Source organism: Balaenoptera acutorostrata, chromosome 4, assembly GCF_949987535.1.
Source record: "Balaenoptera acutorostrata chromosome 4, mBalAcu1.1, whole genome shotgun sequence".
NCBI classification, from domain to species: Eukaryota; Metazoa; Chordata; class Mammalia; order Artiodactyla; family Balaenopteridae; genus Balaenoptera; species Balaenoptera acutorostrata.
Window position 1 is genome coordinate 34,737,950 of NC_080067.1, and position 26,812 is coordinate 34,764,761.

At 41.4% G+C, this 26,812-nt stretch overlaps 1 protein-coding gene across 1 annotated transcript; it reads right to left on the bottom strand.

Moving 5' to 3' along the window:
- Nucleotides 1-4,384: 4,384 nt before the first annotated feature.
- Nucleotides 4,385-11,783, bottom strand: TM4SF1 (transmembrane 4 L six family member 1). The gene is made up of 5 exons (XM_007188117.3): nt 11,496-11,783; nt 9,879-9,968; nt 9,644-9,789; nt 7,044-7,224; nt 4,385-5,206 (listed from the first exon to the last, which is right to left on the bottom strand). The coding sequence occupies exons 1-5, from the start codon at nt 11,670-11,672 to the stop codon at nt 5,192-5,194; spliced, it is 609 nt and encodes a 202-aa protein (XP_007188179.1). The 5' UTR covers nt 11,673-11,783; the 3' UTR covers nt 4,385-5,191.
- Nucleotides 11,784-26,812: the final 15,029 nt, after the last annotated feature.

The window sequence follows — 26,812 nt, forward strand, 5'->3', positions numbered from 1 at the left end:
TATTGTTCATTATAGGAACTTCCTGAAAGACCTATCATCTCTTCAATAGAGAACATCAACCGTTTCCATCTCAAGAGTCTTTGAACCTCTCACCTCAAAATCCTTGCCTTACTCTTCCCAACAATCCTAAAAGATATCATAATTCTTATTAATCCTATTCAAACCTTCCCATCAAAAGACTCACCTTAAACCGGAATTAAAATCTCAAATTCAACTTTTTCCTTCCCCCTCCAACACACTACCAAAGCTCTTTCAAGGTGGTGTTATCCCTGACGGCAGTAGGCAATACACTCAGCTTTGTCTTATGAACAGATTGTCCTGGTGATATGCCAGGAGCCAGCATTCAACAGCATAATGTGTAGTGAGAAAAACCAGACAAGAAAAAAACATGCTTTATGCTTCAATTTATATTGAGTTCAAGAATAGGCAAAAATAATCTATGCTGATGGAAATCAGAACTGTAGCTACTCTAGAGGTACGTATTGCCTGGGAGACGACATGAGAGAGTTTTCTGGGTGCTGAAAATGTCCTGTATCTTGATCTAGATGGTGGTTACATGGGTATAAACATATGTAAAAGTTCGTGGAGAAGTACATTTTGTGTGCATTTTACTGCACGTAAAAAAAGGAGGATTTAATAAAAGATTTAAAATTTTTTGTTAAAGTTCAAAATTTAATAGGTGTCAGAGATTATGGGGAGAGCTGACTGTAGTTCTTAAATTATTGCTTTAGTCAAGGGGTCGCCTTAAATGACATGGAGTCAGGTATTGTGGGAGATCCCAACCTGGCGACCTCGGTTTTGCTTTCAAACCCTTCTAGGCATCATCTACACCTGAGACAGGAGAGGTCACTGCCATTGGCCTTGAACCCTGCACATGAATCGGTGATATTTGTACACATGTAACAAAGGAGGTTGTGGTGAGAATTAGCGATTGGAACACACAATCTTCCACTTCCAGGATGCAACTTTTGAATACAGACATTTTGAAACAGCCCTTCTTAGGGACTTATGGTGTTGCTCCTATAAAAACCTAATGTGTGGGATATTGCATAAAGGGACTCACCACCCCTTCCTCTATTGTAAGGATTTGGTTACATCAGTCAAGATTACATCCAGACTTGTGTTGACAAACTTGGGGGTGGAGACAGTGTAGATGGGTTCTGCTCTCATTATTTGTGGGATTCACCCATGTTGTCTCATCTGCAGTAGTCTGTTCCTTTTAATTGCTATATAGTAGGAAAATGTGTGTACATATGTGGTGAGTGTGTGTGTGTGAGAGAGAGAGAGAAAGAGAAAAGGAGGGAAGCTGTTTGATCAGTTCCTAGAATTAACATGAAATCCAGCTCCAGAAAGGCCTAGCAGACTTCTATAACTGCAGTAATCAAAATAAGTATCTAAATTGACAAAGATACACACACACACACAAATATTTCATGCGAAAAGGGGAGGAGGAGCAATTTGTACTAACTTTGGGTAGGTGACTCAGTTCCTCTACTTGTTCAAACGCGTTGGATCATTTTCACAAACCAGGCTGGGCCAAGTCCTATAAACCCATGCTGTTGTTAACCCTCCTCTCATCTCAGAAAAGTAAAATGAGGAAAATTCGGGCTGTGCTACAAAATGTCCTGATAAAAGGCCAATGCTCAAAGTAGAAGTATTTCATTACTTTCATTTTTAAAATGAAAAAACAGATACATATTTGATATTTATAAAACATCTCATTTAGTAGCTAGACCAAGTAGATACCATGTACTTATGTTTCCCAAACACAGAGTGGGAATTATGGCTTTCCCCATAATATCTTTAGCCTGTAGTCACTGCCTATCTCACCTGGCTCATCCCTCCACCTAAATGCAGACACAATTATTCTCCAGTGTTTACCATGGAATGATTCCTCTGCTCACCCACAAGAACAATGGTTTTCTTGTACACTTGGGAAGTGTCCTTTAAAGACTGTGGACTGCTCCCTGAATTTTAGGAACTGAATCTTTCTTTTCTCTTTTTTGTTGTCTTTCCAAAAGTAGTATGTGTTTATAGGAGACACTTCACCAAGTATAGATAAGCAAAATGAATCAAGACAAAAATCACCCAGAATCTGATCCAAATTACTTTTTAGTGTATGCATATGTTATAAATATAAATATGCATAATATTTTACTGTGTTGACTACATTTTATCAAACCAGTTCCTTGTTGTCAGACATTTAAGCTCTTGTCATTTTTCTAGGTATAAACAATACTCCCAAAATTATCCCTGGAAACTGAACATCCTTGATGATCCTCTTAAAATAAAGGTCTAAAAGTAAAAATATTGGGTTAAAAAGGATGGGCAGACTTTCTAGATTGTCTCTTTTCTGAAAAATTGCACCAAATCCCATACCCGTTCATACTAGGGTAAGTGTCAGAGGAAACGTAATCAAAGAGATCTCACACACGTACAAAAAAGAGATTGTAGTGAAGGTACCATTCCATCAATTTCCTTAGATTTCAATTCAAGAGATTTCCTTTATGCAGGTGGTTATTTGCAAATCTGGTAACTATGGTAAAATGATCCTCAGAAGGAACTATCTAACCTTGAGGCCATGTGTGCTATTCAGGTGATTCAGTTTCTACAGAAATTGTTGTTTTTATGTTGCCAGGTGATAATAAGCTGTTTTGGTACAATCCCTGAGGGAATTTCCAGCTGAATTGAGGGGTTTAGAATATTACAGACCCAGAGTGTGAGCTATGAATAGAAATAAACTAGGGTAGACGGGAACTTGTGTAAGCTATTTCCTCTGGACAATGGCAATGTCTATGTGAAAGAATTTACAAACTAGAGGAAACTCTGAGTCACTCAAATTTGGGCTCTGATGGGGATGACTGAGGTCACAGGGGTCTGTCAAAGCCCTCTTTGGTGGGCGGAGAGTCTGAGTTCCAGTGTTGGAGGAGACAAGACTCCAGCACCTGGGCAGGGGCAGCAGAGGAGGTGGAAGGGGCCAAGGAAAGAAGTGGGTTTTCATGTTAGACTGACCTGGATTTAAGCACAGTTTTTTCACTTGCTAAAGATGTGGCCTTGGGTAGACTACTTAACCTTTCTGGTCTTAGACTCTATACAATGAAGACAAGTATCCCCTACTAGGGCTGTTGAGAGATTTCAGTAAAATAATGTGTGTAGAAATGAAGTACAGTAATTGACACAGAACTCAATAGTTGAGTTGCTATTATTACCATCATGGTTAATAATCACTATTTCCATTTCCTTTGAGGATAGATTTAGGAGGGAAAAGTGCTTATGACCGATCATTATGCCTCTTTTTTGGATGCAGGGTTCTTAACCTGGTGTCTAAGAATTCCTAAGAGGCCCATGGATAGATATCTGTGGTGGGAGGAGGTGTTAAACTTGGATGGGAAAAAAATTTGTCACTGTTTTTATTAACATCTAATGAAAACTTAGTATTTCCTTTATTGTGACTGCATGCAACAAATTACAGCAGTATGATCAACACTGACTGTCCTTTGAACAACAATACCAAATTACACATCTTTTCAATATCACATTAAAATTGTTGCATGTATCTCAAAATATCATTCAATTGGAATCATATTTCAAATGTACAGTAGTTTTTAGACTCCCCCCTCCTTAGCCCACTGCTAGATCACATGTGATCATTGTTTTCCAGTCTACAGATGTTGGTGTGATGGAGCTGCCTATCAAGACAACTATCTTATAATTTAAAAAAATTTTTTGATAAAATAGTCAGATATCTGGGTTTACTTTGTCATCCTCTGTCTTTGTTTTATGCATTTTAAACAGTATTCTTCAAAGGAGTCCATAAGCTTCACCAGACTGTCAGAAAGACAGAGGCACAAGAAAGATTAGAACCCTTCGGGCAGGAGACCTGGCTCTCAGGAGGAGTTCTGCTGTCTAACAGCCAGTGAAGCTTCTTTATTCACTAGCTTGTCTGTTGCATAGGCCAATAAACACCAAAAGCTGACAATTTCTAAAGACAATTCCCAATAGGTCAGGGGATCCTGTCACTGGAGAGAGCCTAACGATACAACAGATGTAAGATCTCGAGAGAAAATGTCTGTTACATTCCTCAGGAGCTGGATGTCTGGAGCACCCAGTGGAAAGGAAGGTTGCCTAACTAGGATGATGGCCCAAACGCAAGGATAGCAGAGGAGGGTGGAAGAGGAGGGAGAAGATGAAGAAGAGAAAGTGGGATAAAGAAACCAGAAGACACAAAACCCCTAGCAATGGAGACCGTACAACCTGCAGACAGGAAAAAAAAAAAAAAATAGGAAGAAAAAAGGAGGAACTTGAAACAAAGGATGACGAAACTAAACAACAAAACGGTAGTGAATACTTTATTTGTTGTATTTAAACAAGCAAATTTGGGGGGGTGGTATTTCCTCATGGTCCTCCCGCCCTCCCTCCCCTATGTTCCCATGATGACGATCAACTGCTTTATTCCGTTCCCCATCTTTCTTCTTATCCAATTATCCAGGCCTTTGTCTTTTTAGAATCCATGATCTTCAGTCTTGTCTTTGAAGGACGAAAAGCTTTCCACGTGTTAGGAAAATTCAGGATCTGGTAGTCCTTGCGACAACTCGCTGCATGTGTATTTTGACTCATTCATGTGACTTCGCGCATTCTCAACCTGTCCTCCCGCGCCAGGGAAGTATCTGTCTCTTTTATAACACGACTCAATTCAAAAGGCCCCTTGTTAGAGATTTGTAGGCATGCAAATGGGAAACACCATATAAACAGTGAAAAAATACATCTTTTCAGATTGTTGGATTTTCTCCTTAATGGTCTTAAAAAAAGCAACTAGAAACCTTTCATTTCATAAACACGTGCACATATAAATATTTACAGTCGTAATCAGAATGTGATATTTATCCTTGTAATGTTTCTCAAAAACATGACCTCAGCCAGAGTTTATCTCAGGTAGGCTGAGAACTGTCACTCAGTTTGTAAATTACCTCCAGAGTGTGGTTTATTTTCTCATTCCGAAAAAAAAAAAGAATTTCTCTACTAAGTTCAAACACTGACATCCCGTGAAGATGCCAGTCTTTATACACACTTATAAAAGTAGAACATGTGCTGTATGATACACTAGTACAAAGTTTTACAAATTATTACAAGTAAATTATATAAATTACAGTGACATTGAGGAAGATTGTAGTTTTATCTTGGGGTGGTTCTTCTAGCAATCATATTGCTGTAAAGAAAATGAAATAAGCATCAGGTTCTGATTAGGCGAAACAACGATGACATTTCAGTGCTTTAAATTCCTGTTGTAAGCAAACATAAAGCAGACTGATCTCAGCTTCAGCAGAGGTTGGGTCAACAACACTGAGAGCTTTGACAATGCTCACAAAATGTTTCCTAAACAAACCAGACTGTTGTCCTTCCCCAGTAAAAGCTGCAGAGAAAGGCCATAGAAACTGCAGTTTACGATGCTTGGCTGGCTTTGAATATGCTGGGGGTGGGTTTTTCATCTCAGGGATTTAAGAGATAACGCCTTGGGAGTTTCACACTGATGGGGGCTCAAGGCAGGCAATTTTTGAATTAAATGCTACAGAGTTACAGATTTGACTCATCTACATTAAAAACCTTGCTCTTTGAAACTGTCTTTTGTCTTACAAACTAACAGATCTGACCCCCAGTGTCTGGGAAGAAGCCTCTCTACAGTGACTCAGATGGGAAACCCAGTGGGACTCTTGGCTCCCCCCACTCAGAGGAGAGTGACTTTCTGCCGAACCACTACAGCAATTTTGGTCGTTGACACTTATGCCCGTCCCCCAAATGCACCGGCGCTGAAGTCCAGTGGGTTCTCACCTAATTTAAACTCTGCCTTGTAGGAAATTCAAGGCTAAAAATAGGTTATTTTATAGTAATCCCAAGAGGATTCTTTGCCTCCCCCCAACCATATTGCCTGGAAACGACTCCAAATTGAAGGCTTTCCACTCTGCTGTTTTCTTGGAAATTTGACAGGCTCCCAAGGCAATTATTAGTCTTGCTTTATTTGCCTGATAAGGAAATCTAGAATTTTATTTTAACTTCCCCTCAAAAATCGTAGAAAGTTTCCATCTATGTTCAGCAAAGTTTTTCATGGTAGCAATGGGCTTTTCGTTTTCATTAGGTTTTGTCTTACTTTCAAAGAAAGTTAGGAGACCTTGAACCAGAGAAGTGAATGCTTAGGAAAATACAAATTAAGTAAATTTTTGTTTATCTAATCCTGCTTTACAGAATAAGACATTAAAAAAAAAGAAAGAAAGAAAGAAAGAAAAATTGGACCAAAGCTGGACTTCCATCAATTCAGTAATATATGTTTTTTAGGAAAATACAGAAACAAAAACTCTCCTTACTAACAAATGCGTATTTCTCCTCAAAATCATATCCCCAGGAAACAAGTGCTTCCTGGTTTTCTTTCACAGTGAAAGGCTTTTAATGAGCTGCTATTCAAAGGCCACTAGTGATTCTCTAGGCTTAGCTGTTTGGGCATTACTGTGACTCCTTATTAGGAAGGAACTGTAGAAAACCCAACAGAACAGCAAGTGCTGCACATAGGTTAAGAGCAGAAGCTGTGGCATAAAATGACCCAGGGTTTGAAGCCTGTTACTTCCTTACTAGGTGATCTTAGAAATGTTACTCAATCTCTGCATCATAGGCTTTTCTGGAATAGGGGTTTAGCACAATGCTTAGGGCAATGGATGATGGCTGTTACTTGTGTATACTAGTTGGGAATGTGAGAGCAAGCAATGAAAGGACATTTCTTTTGTGTCTCTGCAACCAGAGCAGGGGCAGTGGGTTAGATCCTGAAGGGGCACTCTGTCTATGGGTGACATTGTTTTATATACACAGGGCCAGCTACAAAAAACCAAGATAACCCAGTGACTGTGACACTCAAGGAAGCTTGCTATTGAGAGCAAAACTGAATGCTGTAAATGTTATGCCACAAAAAATGGAATAAACACCGGTAGGTGGAGCAGGGTTTGATTTTGGCTTTTTTCTCTAGGATGAAAACAATGGTGCATTTTTACACAGGTTCTTACCTGTTGGCGAGAGCAGCAATAACCACAGATGCCTCCAAGCACCCCATTTATTATTTGAAAGAGACACAAGATGAATTCAATGCCACCAAGTGCCAAGAGGATAGAAAACAGAGAGACATTCCATTCCACTGCATGCTTGGGTTCAATGCACTGGGACCACGTGGAGCTATCCAGAAGGTAACTGTGGATAAAAAGAGAACCTTCTGACATATGGCCACACCCAGTGGGATGTCTCATGAGCATACTTTTTGTGTGGTGTTTTTTTCATTCATCAATAGATTTCTTCAATGCCCTATATCAGATTCTTCCAATCCAAGTCATTCCACAAAATTAGGAATTTAGCCCAGGTCTTGTTGCCATAATAAACAAAAAATTCAACAAAGATCATGGAACACTCGGTGTGGGTTAGACATCGAGACAGAGCTGGGGATATAATGGCCTGGGTTCTGTCCTGGAAAAGCATCGCTTAAGAGAAGAAACAATAGCTAATCTCAGTGTAACCAGTACACTGATCAGGTAAACCAAGGGTAAAAGGGCCCTTGGAAGACATAGAAGGGCCCATAGAGGAAGGACACCTAACTTAGGCCAGGGAGAAGAGCTGCTTATGCATCTAGCCCACAAGTCTGAGCTCCACGAAGGTAGGAACCAGACCTCTTCATCATTGTATATCCAATTCCCAAGCCAGTATCTGGCACATAGTAAGTACTCAACACATTGGAAAAGTCATCGAATGATGAATAACAATCCGAAGTCACTGTAAAAATGTTAGCAAACCATACTGGGGTCATTATCTGAATATATATATTCTTCATGAAATAGGATTCAATCACGTGGGGAAATCTAAGATTGACTTAATTCCACTAAGAGATCTGGTATAATTCTTTCCTTATCACTTCTTCCTACCACAACAGAACAAAAGGGCTGCAAATTAAGAGACCTCGCTTTGGAATGGTTCATTGAGCCAATCAGAAATTCAATTTGTTGATGACATGCAAAAAAATTCTGTTCTTCTGGCCCCGTCTTTCTGCATATAAAGTGGAACAAAAATCCATAATTTCAGAACACAATATAAAAAAATTCTTTGGCTCCACTTGGCTATTGAGCAACTAATCACTGGCTTGTTATTCCCCATATTGAAATCTCTGGACAAGTTGAAATTAGGAATAACACAGAAGCAGGAGGTTTCTTGCAGAAGCTGGTGTGGATCACGAGAGGGGCTATAAAATAATCAGCTATAAAAAAGTTTAATGATACTCTCACCTCTCCTTGGATTAATCATAATGTTTTTTAGAGGTGGGTTTGTGCAGTAGATCATATGTTTTTGTATACATGTGTAACCAATTTGTACTGGTACATTCAGTATGTTCAGAACAAAGCATGAAAAGTATGAGCTGAAAATTCGTGATCAATAACAATTTTGAACACCAAAATTTCAAACTCCTGTGAGTGCTGATTTTCCTTCAGAAGCTACCATTGGGCTGTACCTGTTGAAAGCTAGTAGATAATATTAACAGCTAAGAATGGCAGTGCTCATGCTGTGTCAGCTTCTGTGACAAGTATTTTATACACAGTATCTTATTAATCCTCCAGACAACTGCCATTGGCTTTATTTTACAGATGAAATAACTGAGGTACAGAGAGCTCAGTTCACCTTTTCCTGGTTACTGAGACAGTAAATGCAGAGCTGAGATTGAACCCAGGTCTATCTAATTCCATATTCATGATCTGATGACTTCATTATATGCTACAAAATTCATGGGAGACAAACATTCTTGAAAATATAAGGGCAAATCAGATTCATTATTCTTATTATTTTCACTCGTGAATCTCATTACTAAACCTTTCAAAATTCAAAACAGAATGTCATTCATTTATCATTATGTACATCAGTTTCTATCAGCTATTTCTGTTCTTTTCTCAATAATGGATAAGAGATAAGTATCAACATAAAACAGTGGAGCCACTTAAATTTTCCTGACGTTAAAGTCATGAATAAGATCTGTCTTATACAGCCTGATCACTTTAAATAAAGGGTGTGTTATACACAGTTATTATGTTATATGTGAGTGTGTGTGTGTGTCTTGCGGGGGGGGGGGTGGTATGACTGACCCTGGGCTTTGGTTAAATTCCTATGGTTTTCATCCATATTATGTAAGGATTCCATAATATTTTCTTAGAAAATAGTAAAATTATCCAATTGCTCTGGCATAGTATACACACTGTATAAGCACAAACTTGACAGCTAGGCTGCCTGGGTTCAAATCATGACTGCCATGTCTTAGCAATGTGACTTTGGATACGTTACTTCATCTCTCTGTGCCTCCATTTCCTCATCTGTAAAATGGAAGCAATAGTGGAAGTCACCTCATACCGTTATCACAAGGACTGAGTCAGTGAATCCATTAAAAAGCTTCTCTGGGTCAGGGACTGGGCATTCATCCTCCGATACCCCTTGCCTAAGTTGTGCCTGAGTTAGTGAGAATAAACCTGGTTGAGACGACGGATGAATGAATGCTTGATGCCTTTTTAGTTTGATGGGTTTACCACTATACACACGTGGTGGATAAGAATGTGCGACCTGATGGGGGTCAATCACTTACCCTCCCTCCGTGTTGGCAAAGGTGTAGTTCCACTGGCCACTGGCATCAAGACATCTTGGTCCTTCCGCTAAGCCCAGTGCTGCCACAATGACGCAGTAGCCAGATCCTGCAATTCCGATGAGAGCGGCCAGTACAGAAGAAAACATCTAGGGGAAGGAGAATCACCAGAAGTGAGGCACAGAGCGTCGCAGCTACCTCTTAGGAACCACTTCCCCACCGGCGCAGGAAAACCTACCGCGCATCTTTTGCCGCAGTTTTCGTGGCCGCCACAGCCGCAGCAGTCGTCCTGTTCCAGCCCCATGAAGATGAATGCTGGCAGGAGCATCTGTTTAGAAAACACGCAAATTAAAGTCATTGTCTTTCCCCAGGTCCATAGGGTCAGTCAGGCGCAGCATCTTTTGGTAAAATATTTTTCTTTCTGACACTGTTGAAATGTCTTTGGGTTAGGTTGACAAAATATCTCAAAGAATGTAAACTCTGAGGAGAAAAAAAAAACCTCTAACGTGTAATATTCCTTTGTTTTCATGTAATGTATCACATTAGGTAGGGTCAGGGTTTAGCATGGGAGGGGTAAAATAATTACCTATAAATGTGTTAATCCATAAGAGTTCATAACATAGTTCCAGAGGCAAACTCTGTCCGGAAACTATCAAACCCTGTCTTTTAAGTCTGTTTGTTTGTTTGTTTTCCCTTGAAAAGCATAGAAGATAACAACAAATCTTCAACAGAATAACTGAAACTTTTTTATAAACAAGAGAGATGAAAGCTCAGTATAATAGAGGTGAAGTGCTTCTTTGAAGACACAATTGCATATGGTTGTAGCTTCACAATAAAGCTCTTAAAAGCACATAAGTTTGAAACACTTTGAGTTCAAGATCAAAAGAAGTTTAAACAAGCAAGGTGTTGTCTTAAAGACAAATGATTATGAAATTAACTGTACCTCAAAAAATAAAACAAAACAAAACAAAAACAGACCTGAGAACTAGTGGGGAAAGAAAAGACAAATGATTATGTTAACATGATGGTAATGCTTAAATTCAAAGCAGATTTGCCATACCATAGTTAGTGTATTAAGTCTAAGTATCCTTTACTTGACTAAGAAAAATATTCTGTATGGTATTAGCAATTCCATAAAACTTCTCTTCAAAATTCTCAATCCCAGCATTTCAAAATGGCAAACTCAAGTTTGTCCACATTATTTCCATGCTGTAGTTGAAGCTAATACTTTCAGCTCCCAGGTTGGCAGGCAAATTCCTCTCACTTCACTTCAAAACAAACCTTGGAACAAACAACACATTCCACTATTACCTTCAGACACTGATTTGTTGCTAACTGAAGGATTTTTCCTAAACTCCACACCCCAGGCTTACATAAAGGAGAAAATTTATAGTCCTTTCCCAATAGCAACGCACTCACAATTCAATATTTTTCTCTGTCACTGATGCCTGAGAATAAACAGCAGAGAATTTGGATCCAAAACTCTGTTGATTTAGACAGAGAACCAGTGGACTTCTCCCAGCTCCCCAGAGCAAAGGTTAAATGACTACCTGCTCCAGGACTAGAAACTACAGTTTTTCAAATCGGATTTAAAAGCTAGTATCTGTTTCTAGCTGTAAAGTAAGAGAGTTTAGCAAAAAAGTAGTTCACTTTTCGTTGAAAGGGGATTTTGTAAAACAACATCTAATCAAATCAATACACTATACCTATCTCAACTTTTGTATAATCTGCTTTCAAAAGAAGAATGAACAAAAATCCTGGATTTGGAAACATACGTCATAGAAAACTTTCTATGAAAACATCTTGTCTAACGAGAAAGAATTTTTTAAGGCTGGAATGATTCTGAATGACTTACCAGCAAACCTCCTCCTATGATGCCAGAGAAGAACCACACAAAGTGGCTAAGATGGTCTTCAGAAGCGTACTTTGTCTCCCCATTGGGAAAGTACAGCAAAATATTAGCTACAATGCAGAGGATGGCGAGCCACACCAGAGAATGTCCGATGCATCGCGCGCATTTCCCGTAGCACATAGTGGCGGAGTTTATTTTTTCCCCCTTCACTCTGCGGCTTGGCTCGGTGATGGCCCAAATCAGATGAGAGCGTGCCCGTCTGCGGAGAAAGCAAAAGCCATTCTCAGCCCATTCCTGCAACCTCTTAAATACTCTGAGTTCTAAGTCACCGGGTGGATGAGGTACTTGGCTTTCATTGGTCCTGATTGCAGGCTCCGGTTGGGGTGGGGGGGGGGGGGGAGGTGGGGGAATGTCCCGCCCTTCAAATGAAATCCTTGGGATAAGTGAAACCAGGGGCAGGACGTGAGAAACAGCCTCAGTCATAGGCAAGAGAGAAGATGATTAATTCTCCACAAGGAATTCACTGTGTAACTCCTTCGCAGGATAAAAAAAAAATCCACAGGAAAGTCTAATATAACTTTCCAGTAAGTGCCAAGCGTCCACAGCATGACAGCTCTGGTTGAGGCTGTGATTTTGTTCCATGCAGCTGTCTGGACAGCTTCCAGTCTGAGGGCTCTGTGTTCACTTTCACCTCTGCACTGATTTAATCCGAGACCTGGGGCAAGTCTCCTGAGCTCTGAGCTCGTTTCCTTGTCTGTTAAAGGCAAGGTGTCCAAGCCATCACCCACGGATTTAAGGAAGCTTTTGGGAAAATTACGGAGCTGCCTTCTTTCCTCTGCCTCTGGAGTGCTCGGCAGGACTGCGCCTACTGTCCAGCCTTCCCGGACATCTGCCTCCAAAACAAATCTGGCACCAAAACAAAGGTGGCATTAGTCAACACAAAGGGCTCAGGCACCTTTTTATTCCTGAGTACTGCTGTCAGGCAAAGGGTTGCCAGGAAGATCCAAGGGAGGCCTAAAGCCTGGGAGAAGGATTAAAAAGAATAAGAAAGAAAAAGAAAGGAGCGGGAGAGAAAGAAACTTGGCAAGCAGAGTGGGGAAACAAGATTGAGAGAGTCTGGAATTACTGGGAGAAACACACATGGTTGAGCAGGGGCAAGCGGTAGTCTACCAGTCAGATCTGTTGCAGGCTCAAAAGGCAAGGCAGAGAAAGGGTGTTAGACTAACTTTCTGGTATGGTTATCTTGCAGAAGGAGGGGTCAGATTCTGAATAATTTTAGCCCTTGAATAGCAGGTGGCACCGGCCAGCTGGGTGGGGGGAGGACTGAGTGGCCAGGTGAGGCCAGGAGGGCTGGAGGGACCCCATCACCAGGACAAAATGGTGAGCACAAAATAGAGGCAAAAGGTCAAGATAAGGAGTTGTTAGTTCAAAAGAGGAAGGTGAGCCCCACTGGTGAATCTAGAAGCTCAGGCTGAGGCCAGAGTCTGAAGGATTCGGATCAAATCTAGAGGGCAGGACACATACCAAAACTGAGCAGCCGGCTGGGGTTAATGATGTGGGATCCAGACTGGGAAAAGGACCCAAGAGGAAGCATATGGCCTGAGTGTACTAAGAAGGATGTGTATCCAGACTGGCCTAAGAAATAGATGGATGGAAAACTGAGTGCAGACAGGGAAGCCTGAAACCACCCACCTGCTCAGTTATAGGGAGGCAGGTCTTCACAAGAACATTAATCCATCACCACCATGCATCCAAACACCAGGCGCGTGTGCCCTCTGTCCTGGCTTTAAGTCCTACTGGAAACGGGATTCCACTGGTGTCAGGGTCTGGGGTGGCAGCGCAGGTGAACGACTGGGTCCTCTGTTGAGGCATCGTCATCCTAACCCTCACCTCTGAGGACCTAGCCCATAGATAGAGGTCAAAAAGGGGGAGAGAGACCCTTTGACGACTTTGCCTCCAAGTGCTTAAATCCCCTTCCTCCTTCTCTACCCCACCCCTACTGTCAGTGGTGCAGGGAGAAGAGGGGGGGGGGGCTTGGAAAGAGAGAGTCTGAGGTGACAGCCCAACTCTGCTCTCTGCCAGCTTTGAGGATCAGGAAAGTCACGTACATTCCTGGGACTCTGTTTCCTACTCTCTAAGACAAGGGGCAGAACTCCATCAGTGGTTCTTAAGTTTCTGAGTCTTGTAATGGTATGGACCCCCTTCCCCAGAAAAAGAAATGTACATATATGCAAACACACACAGTTTTCATTCCATTCCTGGGGGTTCACGGACTCCCTGAAGCCCGTTAGTGGATCCTTTCCCACGTTTCTCAAGGTGTGGCCTGTTCAGAGACCACTTGCATGACAGAGGCAGATTCCTGTTCCCCTGGTGGACGTACTGAATAGAAATTTATCAGGGTAGGGCTCAGTCACCTGCATTTTTTACAAACATTTCAAATGGGTCTTATGTTCACTCAGGTTTGGGGATCACTGGTCCAGTCCACAGCCCAGGTTAAGTCTCATTTGTATTAGATGTTCTCTAAGGCCACTGTCACCCCCAATGGCGCCTCAGCTCTACCAGAAGACAGTGCATGCACGAATTGTGGCGACACGTCACAACTCAGCATAAGGCACTTTCAGGCTTGAGCTGACAAAATTCTCTTGTAATATGAAGTCCCTTGCCCTTGCCCACCCTCTGCTTCTACCCCTCAGCTGATAACCTAAAGCAGGGTCTTTTCTGTTTCAGCTCTTGGTTTAAGACCAGATATGGTTTTCTGGACAACTTCTTTAACTACTTGGCTCTGGTCCTAGCCAGACTTTGCCCAACAGATGACCCTGGCCTTCTTCCTGGCCGTGAACTCTCAGTTTCCTGTGCAGACCTTATTGCCATGGGTTTCTTTCCACTCTCCAACTCCCACTGCTGGCCGTTCCCCCACCTCTACCTTCCTGTCTTCCTTGTTCTGAGTCTTATCTTCTTCCAGGGCTTCAAGCTGTAGGATTCTACTCATACATCACCTCAAAGAGGCCCTTTCCTAGGACCCTACCTTATGATGCTGTGCCCCGCCTGTTACTCTTCATCACATGCCCCTGTTCTGTTTTCATCCCAGAACTTATCATCCCTGAAATTATTCTATGTATTCACTTGTTTCCTTTTCTGTTGTCTGTCTTCCCCTCTCCTCCCCTCTGGCTGGGGAACCCTTTCTGCCTCGTCCACCATTGCTTCCCCAGTGCCTGGTGCATAGTAGGTGCTCCGTAAATTTTTGCTGAAAATTGAATGAATAAATAAATGAATCAATGACTTTTTAAGGCTATTCTCAGCAGGCTGGTGCTCCAGTCCCTCAACTCTATTTTGCCTCTCTGTGAGCCCACAATCTCATCCAGAACCCCCTTAGCTTTGGAGTCCACAATACTGCTCCTTGATCCTACCACTGCCTGGCTATTTGTTTGGGGCGAGTTATCAATGATTCTGTACCTCAGTTTCTATCATTCATTTGTTCACCAATGTTTACTGAGCTCCTACTATGTTTTCTAAGTGCTGGGGATGCAGCAGTAAACAAACAAAAATCCCTACCTTTAAGAAGAGTCCATTCTATCAGAAGGAGACAAATAAAAAGTAGTGCTAAATAAATAAAATACATTGTGTATTGGTGATAAGTGCAGGAAAGCGGAATGAATGGGTGAGGAAGAGGGCCTCTGAGACAGGATAATAATAGAACCTACATCACAGAGTTACGATGTATGAAGTGAGTCAACGTGTCTAAGGCGTGAAGCACCTGGCATTTAGCAATCCCTCCGTAAATGTTACTTATGATTACTACTTTCATCAACACACTCTCTCCCAGGCAAGATGTCTCTACTCCATTTACGATTCATTGTATCTACGTCTCTAATATTCCATCACTCCAATAGACACTGGATCCCTTTATTATTTTTTGTGACTAACGTTTAAATACTGGAGCTCCTACAGTTATTAAAAGTTCACTTTTATCTCCCTCATTGCATCTGGAATCAACCTCAACTCACGAATAGCTTTGGAAAGAGTGGTTTATACTGCACTGCAGGACTGCATGTCCCTGAGCACGTTTTGGGTATGCTGACCCACTGCCAGAGGGCCCTGTTCTTCCTCCCCGCCCCAGTCCATCCCCCCAGCTTTGTTCCCTAGGCTGAACTCATCACTCTTCCGTGACACCTCCCATCACACCCCTGCCTACCTCCCAGAGGCTCATCGCTCCCACTTTGCCCTTAACACAACCCCATCGAGCACCAATCAGACCACGATGCACTAATGCGCGTCTTCACCAGCTTCCCCAGCTCCACGGATGTCCTAGAGAGCAGGTCATCTTTTCTCCTTTGAAGGCACAACAGCTAACACAGTCCGGCATTTAGTTGGCTGCCAATAAATATTTGCTAAATTTTGTTCAAATACATAGGGAAGTTGAATATGGTCAGTTCGAAGATGATTTGCTCTTAAGGGAAGCCAAAATGCCTTATGAAAAGTTAGGCAAAATTGGCATTTGTTATGTTTAAATTAGAAACATTTCAGTTTTACCCGTCATGCCCATGAGCACCTGTCATGTGCCTCTTATAACGAGCTCTCCTAACCATTTGATGTGTGGAATGTGACTTCAAGAATAATTTCAAGGAAAACTCCTTTTGATAATATCAAGATAATATCAATGTAAGCATAGGTTGTAATGTTGGAAGAAGCCTCAGTAGAGTGAATGGTTCAGCTCCCACCCCTTCACAGAATCTTTATGGTCATTTTATGGTTAAACCCACAGGGATTAAAGACTCTTCCCAATGTCATCTAGCTAGTGGGCAGTAGAAAGCAGTTACCTTTAAGAACTAATGTCAGTGGTCTGTGATTCGACGTGGTTGTGAGATTCTAAGAGGAAGATTTTAACTCATATCTCTTGCCTCCTGGTTGCTTTCTTCCACGTGTATTTTGTCTTCCTTGTTGGGAAAGCACTAGTTTTCTCACTCAACTGACACTTGAAAAACATAACCATTTGTAAATAATAACCATACTCATTAGAGCTTTTTTGATTATAAATAACAGAAGCCAGTTCCAGCTGCTTTAACCAAAGAGACATTAGTTACGAACTCCAAAGGTAGGGATGCAGATGGGATGGTGGGAATCATGGACAAGGGGAACCAAACTCTGTAGGAAATCCAGAATGTCCTCCTCAATCTCCATCTTATATTTTTGACTCTTCTGTCCATAACTTCATTCTTCGTAATGAAAACTCGTTTTCTCTCCCACACGAAAGAATACGGCTACTGACGATACCCAAGTTTACATTTTTCTCTGTTCAAGAGACCCATCCCAACCCCAGATTCTGAGGGAAGGGAGTTGCACTGGACAAGACCGGGACACGTGCCCATGCCTGGGGGGCCTGAATAACTTGCTGCAAGAAACCATCTCTGCAACCGTGTAGATGGAGGAGCAGGCATCCTCAGGAAAAGGTGAGCGTTGGACTTGAAATTGAAATCAGGGTATCCCACCACAGTAAGAGGAAGGCGGAGAGAGGGAGCAGTGGTGAGCCATCCTACCCACAGCTTCCTGGCTTTCCCCTCACTTTAGATTGTGGCTCAATTTATTCTTATTCTTGGGTTGAAAATAAGCTTCTTGGCAAACTCACAATGAGTCACCAGTCCTCACCTGTCAGAATGGCCATTCTCAAAAAGACCACAAATAACAGATGTTGGTGAGGATGTGGAGAAAAGGGAACCCTGTACACTGATGGGAATATAAATTTATGCAGCCACTGTGGAAAACTGTATGGAGGTCCCTCAAAGAACTAAAAATGGAACTACCATATTATCCAGCAATTCCACTCCTGGGTATATATCCAAAGAAGACAAAAACATTCAGAAAGACACATGCATCCCAGCATGTGCATGCAGCATTACTTACAATAGCCAAGATATGGAAGCAACCTAAATGTCCATGAACAGATGAATGGATAAAGAAGATGTGGTATATATATACAATGGAATATTATTCAGCCATAAAAAAAATGAAATAATGCCATTTGCAGCAACATGGGTGGATCTAGAGATGATCATACTAAGTGAAGTCAGAAGGAGAAAGACAAATAACTCTATGTTACCGCTTATATGTGGAATCTAAAATATAAAACAAACAAATGGAAATGCAAACAAAAAAATAAGCTTCTTGGCCCAAGATTAAACCAGAGTTCCATTTTTTCCCCTCATCCATTTACTTCTCACTTCCCTCACCTCCATCTGGTAGTTTTAGCTCAACATTTCAGAGCCATCATTTTACCCCCTCATCAACCAGGGAACTCCCTGGCCTCATTGTCATTTTCAGACAAGACACCTCCTGGGACACCTGCTCCATATTCTGAAGCTCCAGATGTGGGTCTAGCTCTCCCTTCTTGGGGGTTGTCTGCTCAGAAGGACTGGCCTGCCCCCTTGTGGAATGGGTGAGCTGAGGGTGACCACCCTCACGCACACCTGTGACAACCAGCGCACAAATACTTTAAGAGAGAAGGACTCTTGTTTTCTGACTTGAGTATCATTTCTTCGGGTTTTGTAACAGAGCCTGCCATATGAGATGGTGGAGGGCTTCAAAGATGATCTGAGTCTCAATGGACAATGGCCTGTGGGTTTCTAAAACCACACACACTGTGGGTTTCTAAAACCACACACACTTGGGACAAAGCCCAAGGGAAACAGGGACTCTCCGAGGTGGGGCTAGGAATCTGCATTTTAAGAAAGCTCCCCAAGAAATTTGATGCACAGTCAGAGTTGAAAGCCACTGATGCAGGTGACCCAGCTTTCTAGTTATTTTATAAATGAGGCCACCGAGGTCCAAAAGGGTTAATTTCAGTTCAGAAGAAAAGCCACAGATAATTAAAACAAAAACAAACCCTAAAAAATGAAAGGTGATGAATTCGTCTGTTTGTGTTTTTTGAACCCATCAACCAGGTGCTTCCCGTTGTGGTTCTCTTTTTCTTCCCCAGATCCCAGCTGCCTTTGAGGAGGATGACAGAAACTGTTACCAAGTTACTGTGCATTAGAGGAAGGAGGGAGGGACAATAATCTATAGACACGTGCCAGCTCTCCTGTGTGGTAATTGAATTTTACAGCTGTCCTGTGGGGGGCTGTTTCCAGGTGAGGAAACTGAGGCTCATGTGGGTTATGCGTGCAGGCTGAGGTCACGAGGCTGGTGAGTGACACGTTCCGGACTCCTCCTACTCAGGTATCTCTGAATCAGACCCTTATGCTTTTCCCTTCACACATTTGGCTTTTTTCTACTATTTCACCACACCCTCTCCAGTGAAAAACGTTGACCAGATTTAAGGACTTTTAATTTGGCAGTTCTGAATAACTTAATTCCCAGACATTAATCATTTGGGTTCTACTTTAATTAGATAAATGATTTTCAAGTTAACCTGAGAGGGGGAAAAATTAGGAGCATGGGATTAACAGATACACACTACCATATATAAAATAGATAAACAACAAGGATTTACTGTATAGCAGAGGGAACTATAGTCAATATTTTGTAATAACCTATAATGGAAAATAATTTTTTTAAATAATATAGTTAGATACATATACACGTATAACCAAATCACCTTGCTGTACACCTGAAACTAAAACACTATTGTAAATCAATTATACTTCAATTTTAAAAAATAAATAAAATTTAAAAAATAAAGTTAGCCTGGTGTTTTCAAATGAGACTTTCCACCAATGTGGGTTGAATGGTCAGAACCCTGGTGGACAGCACAGGATTAAGCCTATGGACAGTTTTGCATGAACTTGGCTTTATTGTAGCATAATAGGACTGTCAAAAATCAAGATATGTGCACCACTAAAAGTTTAAAAAAAGAGTAATTTGTTCTTTTTCTAGATTCGGTATAGGAGAGAAATAATAAAACCTATTTTCATTTCCTTTACCCTAGTCTAATGTGTAAAACGATTTCCCCACTTGGCCTTTGAGCTTATATAAAAAATATGCTTGCCTTTTTTTTTTTTTCCAGAAAGGTTAGTGTGGAATTCTCTCCCCTGCTGCTTTCCTGTCATTTAAAATTCAGCCCAGTGGAGCTTCTGCCAGCCGGCAGTTGAAGATCACATAAGGAAGTGAGAGTGGTTGGCTCAGAGGTGATTTTTAGGCACCACTTTCCAGGAATCCCTGGTGACAGGGGATTGGGTGTGTGTGTGTGTGTGTGTGTGTTTGAGTTCTGAATAAAAAGAATCTTCCTGCTGTACAGTTTTTAGTTGTTTCTACGACTTCAACACTCTCCAAGATTTAGATTGAAGCATAAGTAAGAGGCAATGTGAACCTTCTCCAAGTAACCATTCCAAGATGGTGAGTTAATCCTCCACCTAGACCTCGTGGCCTTGCCACTTTTCAGCCAAACTGTTTTTGTGGTTGTCAGTCAAACTCCAGCATGGCGCAATTCCCACTGATAATGAATGAGCAGAAAACTTGGGTTACTGTTGATTTTGTCCTAGGGAATTTTACCCAGAACAGCATTACAGCAGTGGAGTAGTTGAGACTTGGGGTGTGTGTGTGTGTGTGTGTGTGTGTGTGTGTGTGTCTGTGTGAGAGAGAGAGACAGACAGACAGACATCAAGGAAACATGGCAGACATGGGTTGGCTCAAAGGCTCAGTTCTGGCCGAGGTGGACGCTGACCTTACTTTCTATCTCCCTGTCCATAGTCTCTACCTGGCACCAATGCAGGAGAACCGAAGTCCAAGTAAGCACTACCCCAGCATCTAGTACAAACACCATGCCTCAGATTTCCTCCCCAGAAAGGGAGTTGAGATTCTAATTAGCCGAATCATCTAGTGACAACTCCCTTCATTGTTGTAGGTTACAAAAACACAGTCACGTACTCTGGGAACCCTGATGGGAAATTCATTCCATTTTCAAGTTAAACAGTTAGCCTGGCCTGTTTCAAATGACTGAAAGATTCTTTAGAGTCATGGTTTCTCAACAATGCCTTCATAATGATTCAGAAATTACTTTTTCAGATTTAAAAGGTGAGGAATACTTGAGCAAGAATTGCAAAGGGCCTGGAATACCAAGTTGAAACATAAAAATCATCTAGAATATTTCTGATGCATTTGTTCTTTGCCCAATGGGAACAAAATAAACTTCTTTAGTGAGAGCCTTCAGGATAGCTGTCCCTCCGAGTAATTAAATCAGGAATTTGAGCTAGAGATACCAGTTGTCAAGAAGATATTATTAAAAGCAGGTTCAGGATGTAGAAACCCTGCTCGGCCTTGCATCTTCCTTTGCAGATGCAGGTTCTGGCTGCTCTCACTCCCCTTCATGAGAACACAGGGGAGAATGATCACAGGACCTTGTCCTTCTTGATCACCTCCTCCTCCAATTTCCTGACTGTCTTCTCAATAGTCTTGGTGTCTTCTGAGATGACTTCATGTTTTTAGGAATCAGAATCCCAGACACAGGTTTGGCAAGAGGCTTGTGTGAGTTACTTTCTTTCTTTCTTCTTTTTTTTTTTTTTAATGAAGAAGGAAGAACATGAACATAAATGAGTGCAAAGCATTTTTGTTCTTGAATCACATATGTGACATTTCACAGGAGGTCTTCTAGCTTCTCACAGTATATTAAAGACAATTTAAAAGTTGTTGTGGGGAGTTCTTAAAGAAAAAAAATTTCCGTAAGAAGAATGAAGATCCCTGACAAATTCACTTTTTATTTATTTTCTAAAAAAGATGTAGATTAAGGTTTTCCCCTCATTTTCATTCTTCCTTCAGAGCTTCTGATCAACATGAGGATCCTTCATTCAATAAATATTTACTAAATAACTATTGTGTGCCAGGCCTGAGCCTGAGAACTTTACATGTACACCTCATAGCAACCTTTTGAGATAGGCACTGCTATAAACACCATCACACAGGTGATCCATTATAAGAGACTCTCCCAAGGCCTTGCAATTTGTCCACGGTGGCCATGATTTGAGTTCAGGCAGTCTGGATCCAGAGCTGACCCTCTTAACCACTACACCATATTGCCTCCAATCCAGGAGGCTTGGTCAGATGAGAACAGGTATAGTCACAAATGTTAATACCATTATAAGTAAAATACACCTAGCACCCAGATACCAGTTTCTAAATATTGGGTTGGCCAAAAAAGTTCGTTTGGGTTTTAAGATGTTATGGAAAACCCTGAATGAACTTTTTGGCTAACCCAATACCATTCTCCAATAAAAGGAACCAAGACCCTTTAGAGAAATGGCTGATTCTAGGGCTGAAGTAGCAAAATACAAGATGATTCTGGAATATCTTGTGCTCTGTGTTCTGTGTTGTTTTATGTAATAGTCAGTTAGATGTGGCCACAAGAGGAGACACAGTGGAAGCCTGGAAAACAAATGTATTATACTCACAGCCCTGGAAACAGGGTGCCACCCAGGGCCACATGGAAAAGACACTAGGGTGGTCAGGAGGCCGAAGGGGCAGGTGTGAGGGGAGAGCTTAGGCCACCACTGGTGGCGTTTCAAGGGCAAAGCAAGGCAGGCAGGGTAGACAATTAGAACTGGCTAGTTTGAATAATTTCAGCAGGCTCTAAACTATAGGGATTGTCCCTAGTTGCCTGGCACCTGGCCCTGGGATGATGAAGGCAGAGGAGTATTGCCTCCTGGAGTCATGGGCCAGATAGGGGCTATCTGGCTCTGGACTGATTAGTTTGCACGTCAAACGCATGCTGGGCCTTTGCTATCTCTAAGCTGACTGGCCCCAGGAGGGGTAGTATCTCCCCAGCCAGAAATGTTATTAAGATATAGAAACATCATGGTATATAGAAAATAAAAATATAAGCAATACAGCCAGAAAGTAAAGAATTGCTTAAGGGATGATGGATCCCTGTCAAAAGGACACAGGGCCCAGTTTTTTTTTTGTTTGTTTGTTTTTTTTTTGTTTTTTTTTTTTTTTTTTTTTAGGGCCCAGTTTTAAACAGCTTTCCCAGGCCAAATCTGGAACAGCTTGAGCATTAGCAATAGATTATGACTTGTTGAATACAATAGGAATTCACAAGTTTATAGAGACATTAATTCATTACAAGTTTGATGAAAATGCAGTATTGACATTGTATCAAAGTATCTCCCTACAAAATGCTTATGATTTATAAAGGGGAAAAGAGTAACTGGAGAAGCCTGGTGGACACAATCTTAATCAAGTGTTCCAAGTTAACATCACCAGTAGTGAGACTAATGGATATCGTGAACCACTGGGTAGGATGCAAGGAGGATGCAGCATCACTGTGGTGGACTTTAATGTGGCCCCCATAATCCCACCTCCTGGTATTCATGTCCTTGTAGAACCTCCTCATCATGAGTGTAGGTGGGATCTGCAACTTCCTTCTAATCGATAGAATATGGCAAAGGTGATGGGAGCCATCCTGCTGTTATCTTACATCATATCAGCCTCCATCTTGCCAGCAGAACCATCTTAGAGTCTTGCTCTTCTTGCTGACTTTGAAGAAGCATGAGCTCTACAACCAAAAGGAAGTAAATCCTGCAAACAACCTGGGTGAGTTTGGAAGCAGGTCCTTCCCCAGTAGAGCCACAAGATGAGAACTCAGCCCTTGACTGAACCTTGATATAGCCTCACAGAGCACTCAGCTACACTGAGCCCAAAGTCCTGACCCACAGAAACTGTGAGATAATAAATGTGTATTGTTTTGTTTTGTTTTTATAAATTTATTTATTTATTTTAGCCTGCATTGGATCTTCATTGCTGCGCATGGGCATTCTCTAGTTGCAGCAAGCAGGAGCTACTCTTCATTGCCGTGCACAGGCTTCTCACTGCAGTGGCTTCTCTTGCTGCAGAGCATGGACTCTAGGTGCACAGGCTTCAGTAGTTGCGGCACGTGGGCTCAGTAGTTGTGGTGCACGGGTTTGGTTGCTCCACAGCATGTGGGATCTTCCTGGACCAGGGCTCAAACCTGTGTCCCCTGCATTGGCAGGCAGATTCTTAACCACTGCGCCACCAGGAAAGTCCCATGTGTATTGTTTTAATCTGCTAAATTTGTGGTAATTTATTGTGCTGTATAGAAAGTGAGTACAGTCACTTCTACAATATTCCTGCCAAAGATGCCTGCAATCTTCAAATGTGTCAGAGGGATGAAATAAACTGGACTGAAGGAGACTAAGGACACATAGCAACTAAATGCAAGGGATGATCTTGGATTGGATCTTGGACCAGAGGGCAAAACCTTGTTATTAAAGACATTATTGTGACAATTGGTGAAATCTGAATATGGACTGTGGGTTAGATAATAGCATCTTATGAACGTTGAATTTCTTGATTTTAAGCATTGTATGGTGATTATATAAGAAAATGATAAAGTGAAGATAGCAAAAAAACAATTGGTGAATCTGGATAAAGGCTACCTAGTAGTGTTTGGCACTATTCTTGCAACTTTTCCATAAACTTGAAATTATTTCAAAATAAAAATAATTTTAAAAAATTAAATGTTAGATTTCACTTCAAAATTGTACTGGAAACAATTCAAAAAGCCCTATTGTCACTTTGGGAAATTCAAGGGACTTGGGGACCACTGTCATATAAGATATTCACTACCAGAGTCACATAGATATAAAGAATGTGAATAATACAAAACCTTTGGTCACCTTATATGGGTTTGGTGCGTGTTGTCAGGAATTTGACGTAGAGACTTGCCCTTTGGGACTAAGCCTTACATGTTATTCGCCTAGGAGCAACGGTCCTTAGGTTGGTGTGCAGGAAAGTTGGTTCGGTGCCATGTAGTGAACTCTCTGGGGCACTGCCCAGATCCCCTTTGGGCCTGGGGCCCTTGTTCTCTGGCAGCTGAGAGTGCGCTGGGCGCGTCAGCCATCCCCAGCTGAGGCTCTCTGTGGGAATTGCTCCCAGCCTAAGGAAGCAGCCTCGCCTGAGGTAAAGCCCCTCCTGAGGGCGACCCACTTCTAATGACTGATGAGGAGGAATAGGCCCGACCTCCTTGCTTCAACTGGGACAACGTGGAAGGGCCACCTTAGTTCCAGGGCTCTCTGTGGGAGCAGCTCAGGTCCCTGCAGGAGCTGCATCATGGTTCAACTTCTCCCGTTGCCCAGTCCTGTTTCCTCCACTCTCCTCATAGGGGATGATCCCGAGAGCCCTCCCTAAGAAACCTTCTTCAAGGCAATCTCCACCCCAAGTCGGTTTTCCAGGTAAGCGGATCTTCAGCACGTGCCTTCTTCAAACCCATCGACCTGCCTCATGACCACATAGACAGTCTGCCTGACTACACAGCTGCTCCTTCGTATGGAATGGAGATAGGAATATTTCTGATTCATAACAAATGTGAATTTTAAAATTCAGGTTCTTTTTTTAAACAATGTGGCCACAGAACCTAACAGAAATGAGGTATTTCTCAACCTTCAGTGCCACAATGTCCTCATTCAGGAAAAATTGATCTCTAATGATTTTGTTTACTTTAAAACTTTTAAACATAACAAAATTGGGCAGAATAATATAAAATAAGGCCCCCGCAGATCCCCTCAGCCAGCTCCAATAATTAGACACAGCCAATCTTGCTGCCTCGATAACTCAAATACTTCCTCTTTTCCGTATTATGTGAAGCATATTCCAGACATCAAATTATTTCATCTGTAAGTTTTTCAGTATGTATCTTTAAAAGAGAGTGGCTCTTTAAAAAACATAACCACCAAAGCATTATGTAAAATATTATAAATTAGTAACAATAATTCCTTAATATCATCAAATGTCCTGTCAGTGTTCAGATTTAGTTGTTTTGCTTCATTTGTACAGTTAGTATATTTGAATCAAGATCCAAATAAGGTCTGCATATTATGATGGGTTGATCTGTCTCTGAAGGTTCCCCTCTACCTATTTTATTTTCTTCCTTTCCGTGTCTTTGTTGAAGAAAGCTGTAAAGTTCCCCACAGTCTGTAAACCTGTATTGTTTAACGTGCTCACCGGCATTTCCTGCAAATTTGTAGTTGGATCTGGAGGCTCCATCACATGTGGGATCTTTTTTGTTTTCTCCTTTTGGCAAGACAGCTTTTTAGGTGGGATTATATTCTTTCATTAGGAGCCACCTAAGGTCTGGTTGTTTCCCATTTAGTGATGTTCACTGCTGTTAATGATCAATGCCCAGATAAATACTCATTAGGAGTTATAAAATGGTATATTCTATTGTTACATCTTCCTTTATTAGCTGGCCTACTTTTAAAAATGAGAATTTTCCCCTTGTCCATTATTTGGTGACTCAATAAGAAATTTGGCAAACCAGCATTCAAAATAAGTGGGTTCCTCATCATCCTCACAGTATGACCAATTAATTTAATTTTGTCTAATATCATGATGAACTCCTGGAGGTCATGATGTACTTCAGGCCATTGCGTTATTATCTTTACTCAAGATGTTCACTCTCTGGTCAATGGGAACCTCTTCTAGTGGAATCCTGGGTCCTTTTGCCATGGCCCTAGTCGTCTTTGGTAACTTCCCTGCTATTTGGTATAACAAGATATACCAGGCTCATCTTGTACATTTCCTGCCCTAAACCTGGAATCAGTTATTTCTCCAAGAAGCTCTGGTTCTTTGTAGTGGGAAAGGTATTTCAAAACCACAATATGGGCTCAGGAAAACATTCACAGTCTTTTTTTTTTTTTTTTTTTAATTCCTATATTGGAGGAAGTTGGATGAAGGGATTCTTTTTATACCCCTCTGTATTATTTGAATTTTCATCATGTGTATTCATTCTTTTAAGTTATTTATGGCATACAATAATACATAAATACATTTTTTACAAAAAGTAAAAATTCTTTCACACCCTTCTGGTACCACTTTCCTGCCAGAGATAACTTCAGTTATCAGTATGTTGTGAATTCTTCCAGATTTTGTCTTAGACAGCATTGTTACTTAAATAAGACTTCTGTTCTAAGGATTCCAGATTCTATTTTACTCTATTCAGATGATTCAAAGGAAGAGTTATCTAAGGTAAAAATGCAATGGATAGCAATTTAAATCTTTATTGGGACCAATAACTAGGGCTTCTGTGTTGCCAACTCCAGGGGGTGCTGTTTACATCACAGACTCCGTGATTGATTCCTCCTGGAATTTGCAGCACACAATACGCCTACCAACAAACCAATAGGAGGATAAGCAAAGGACGGAACATAGAGAAAACGGCTCTTGAATATATGAAAAAATGCTCAAGTTGGCTTTTAATAAGAAATATGCAAAATGAAACTACAACAAAGTACCATTTTTCACCTCTCAGATTGGCAAAGATTAAAATGCTTACTAGCACATCATCATTCAATGCTGGTGGAATGACGGTATTTCTGGCTGTT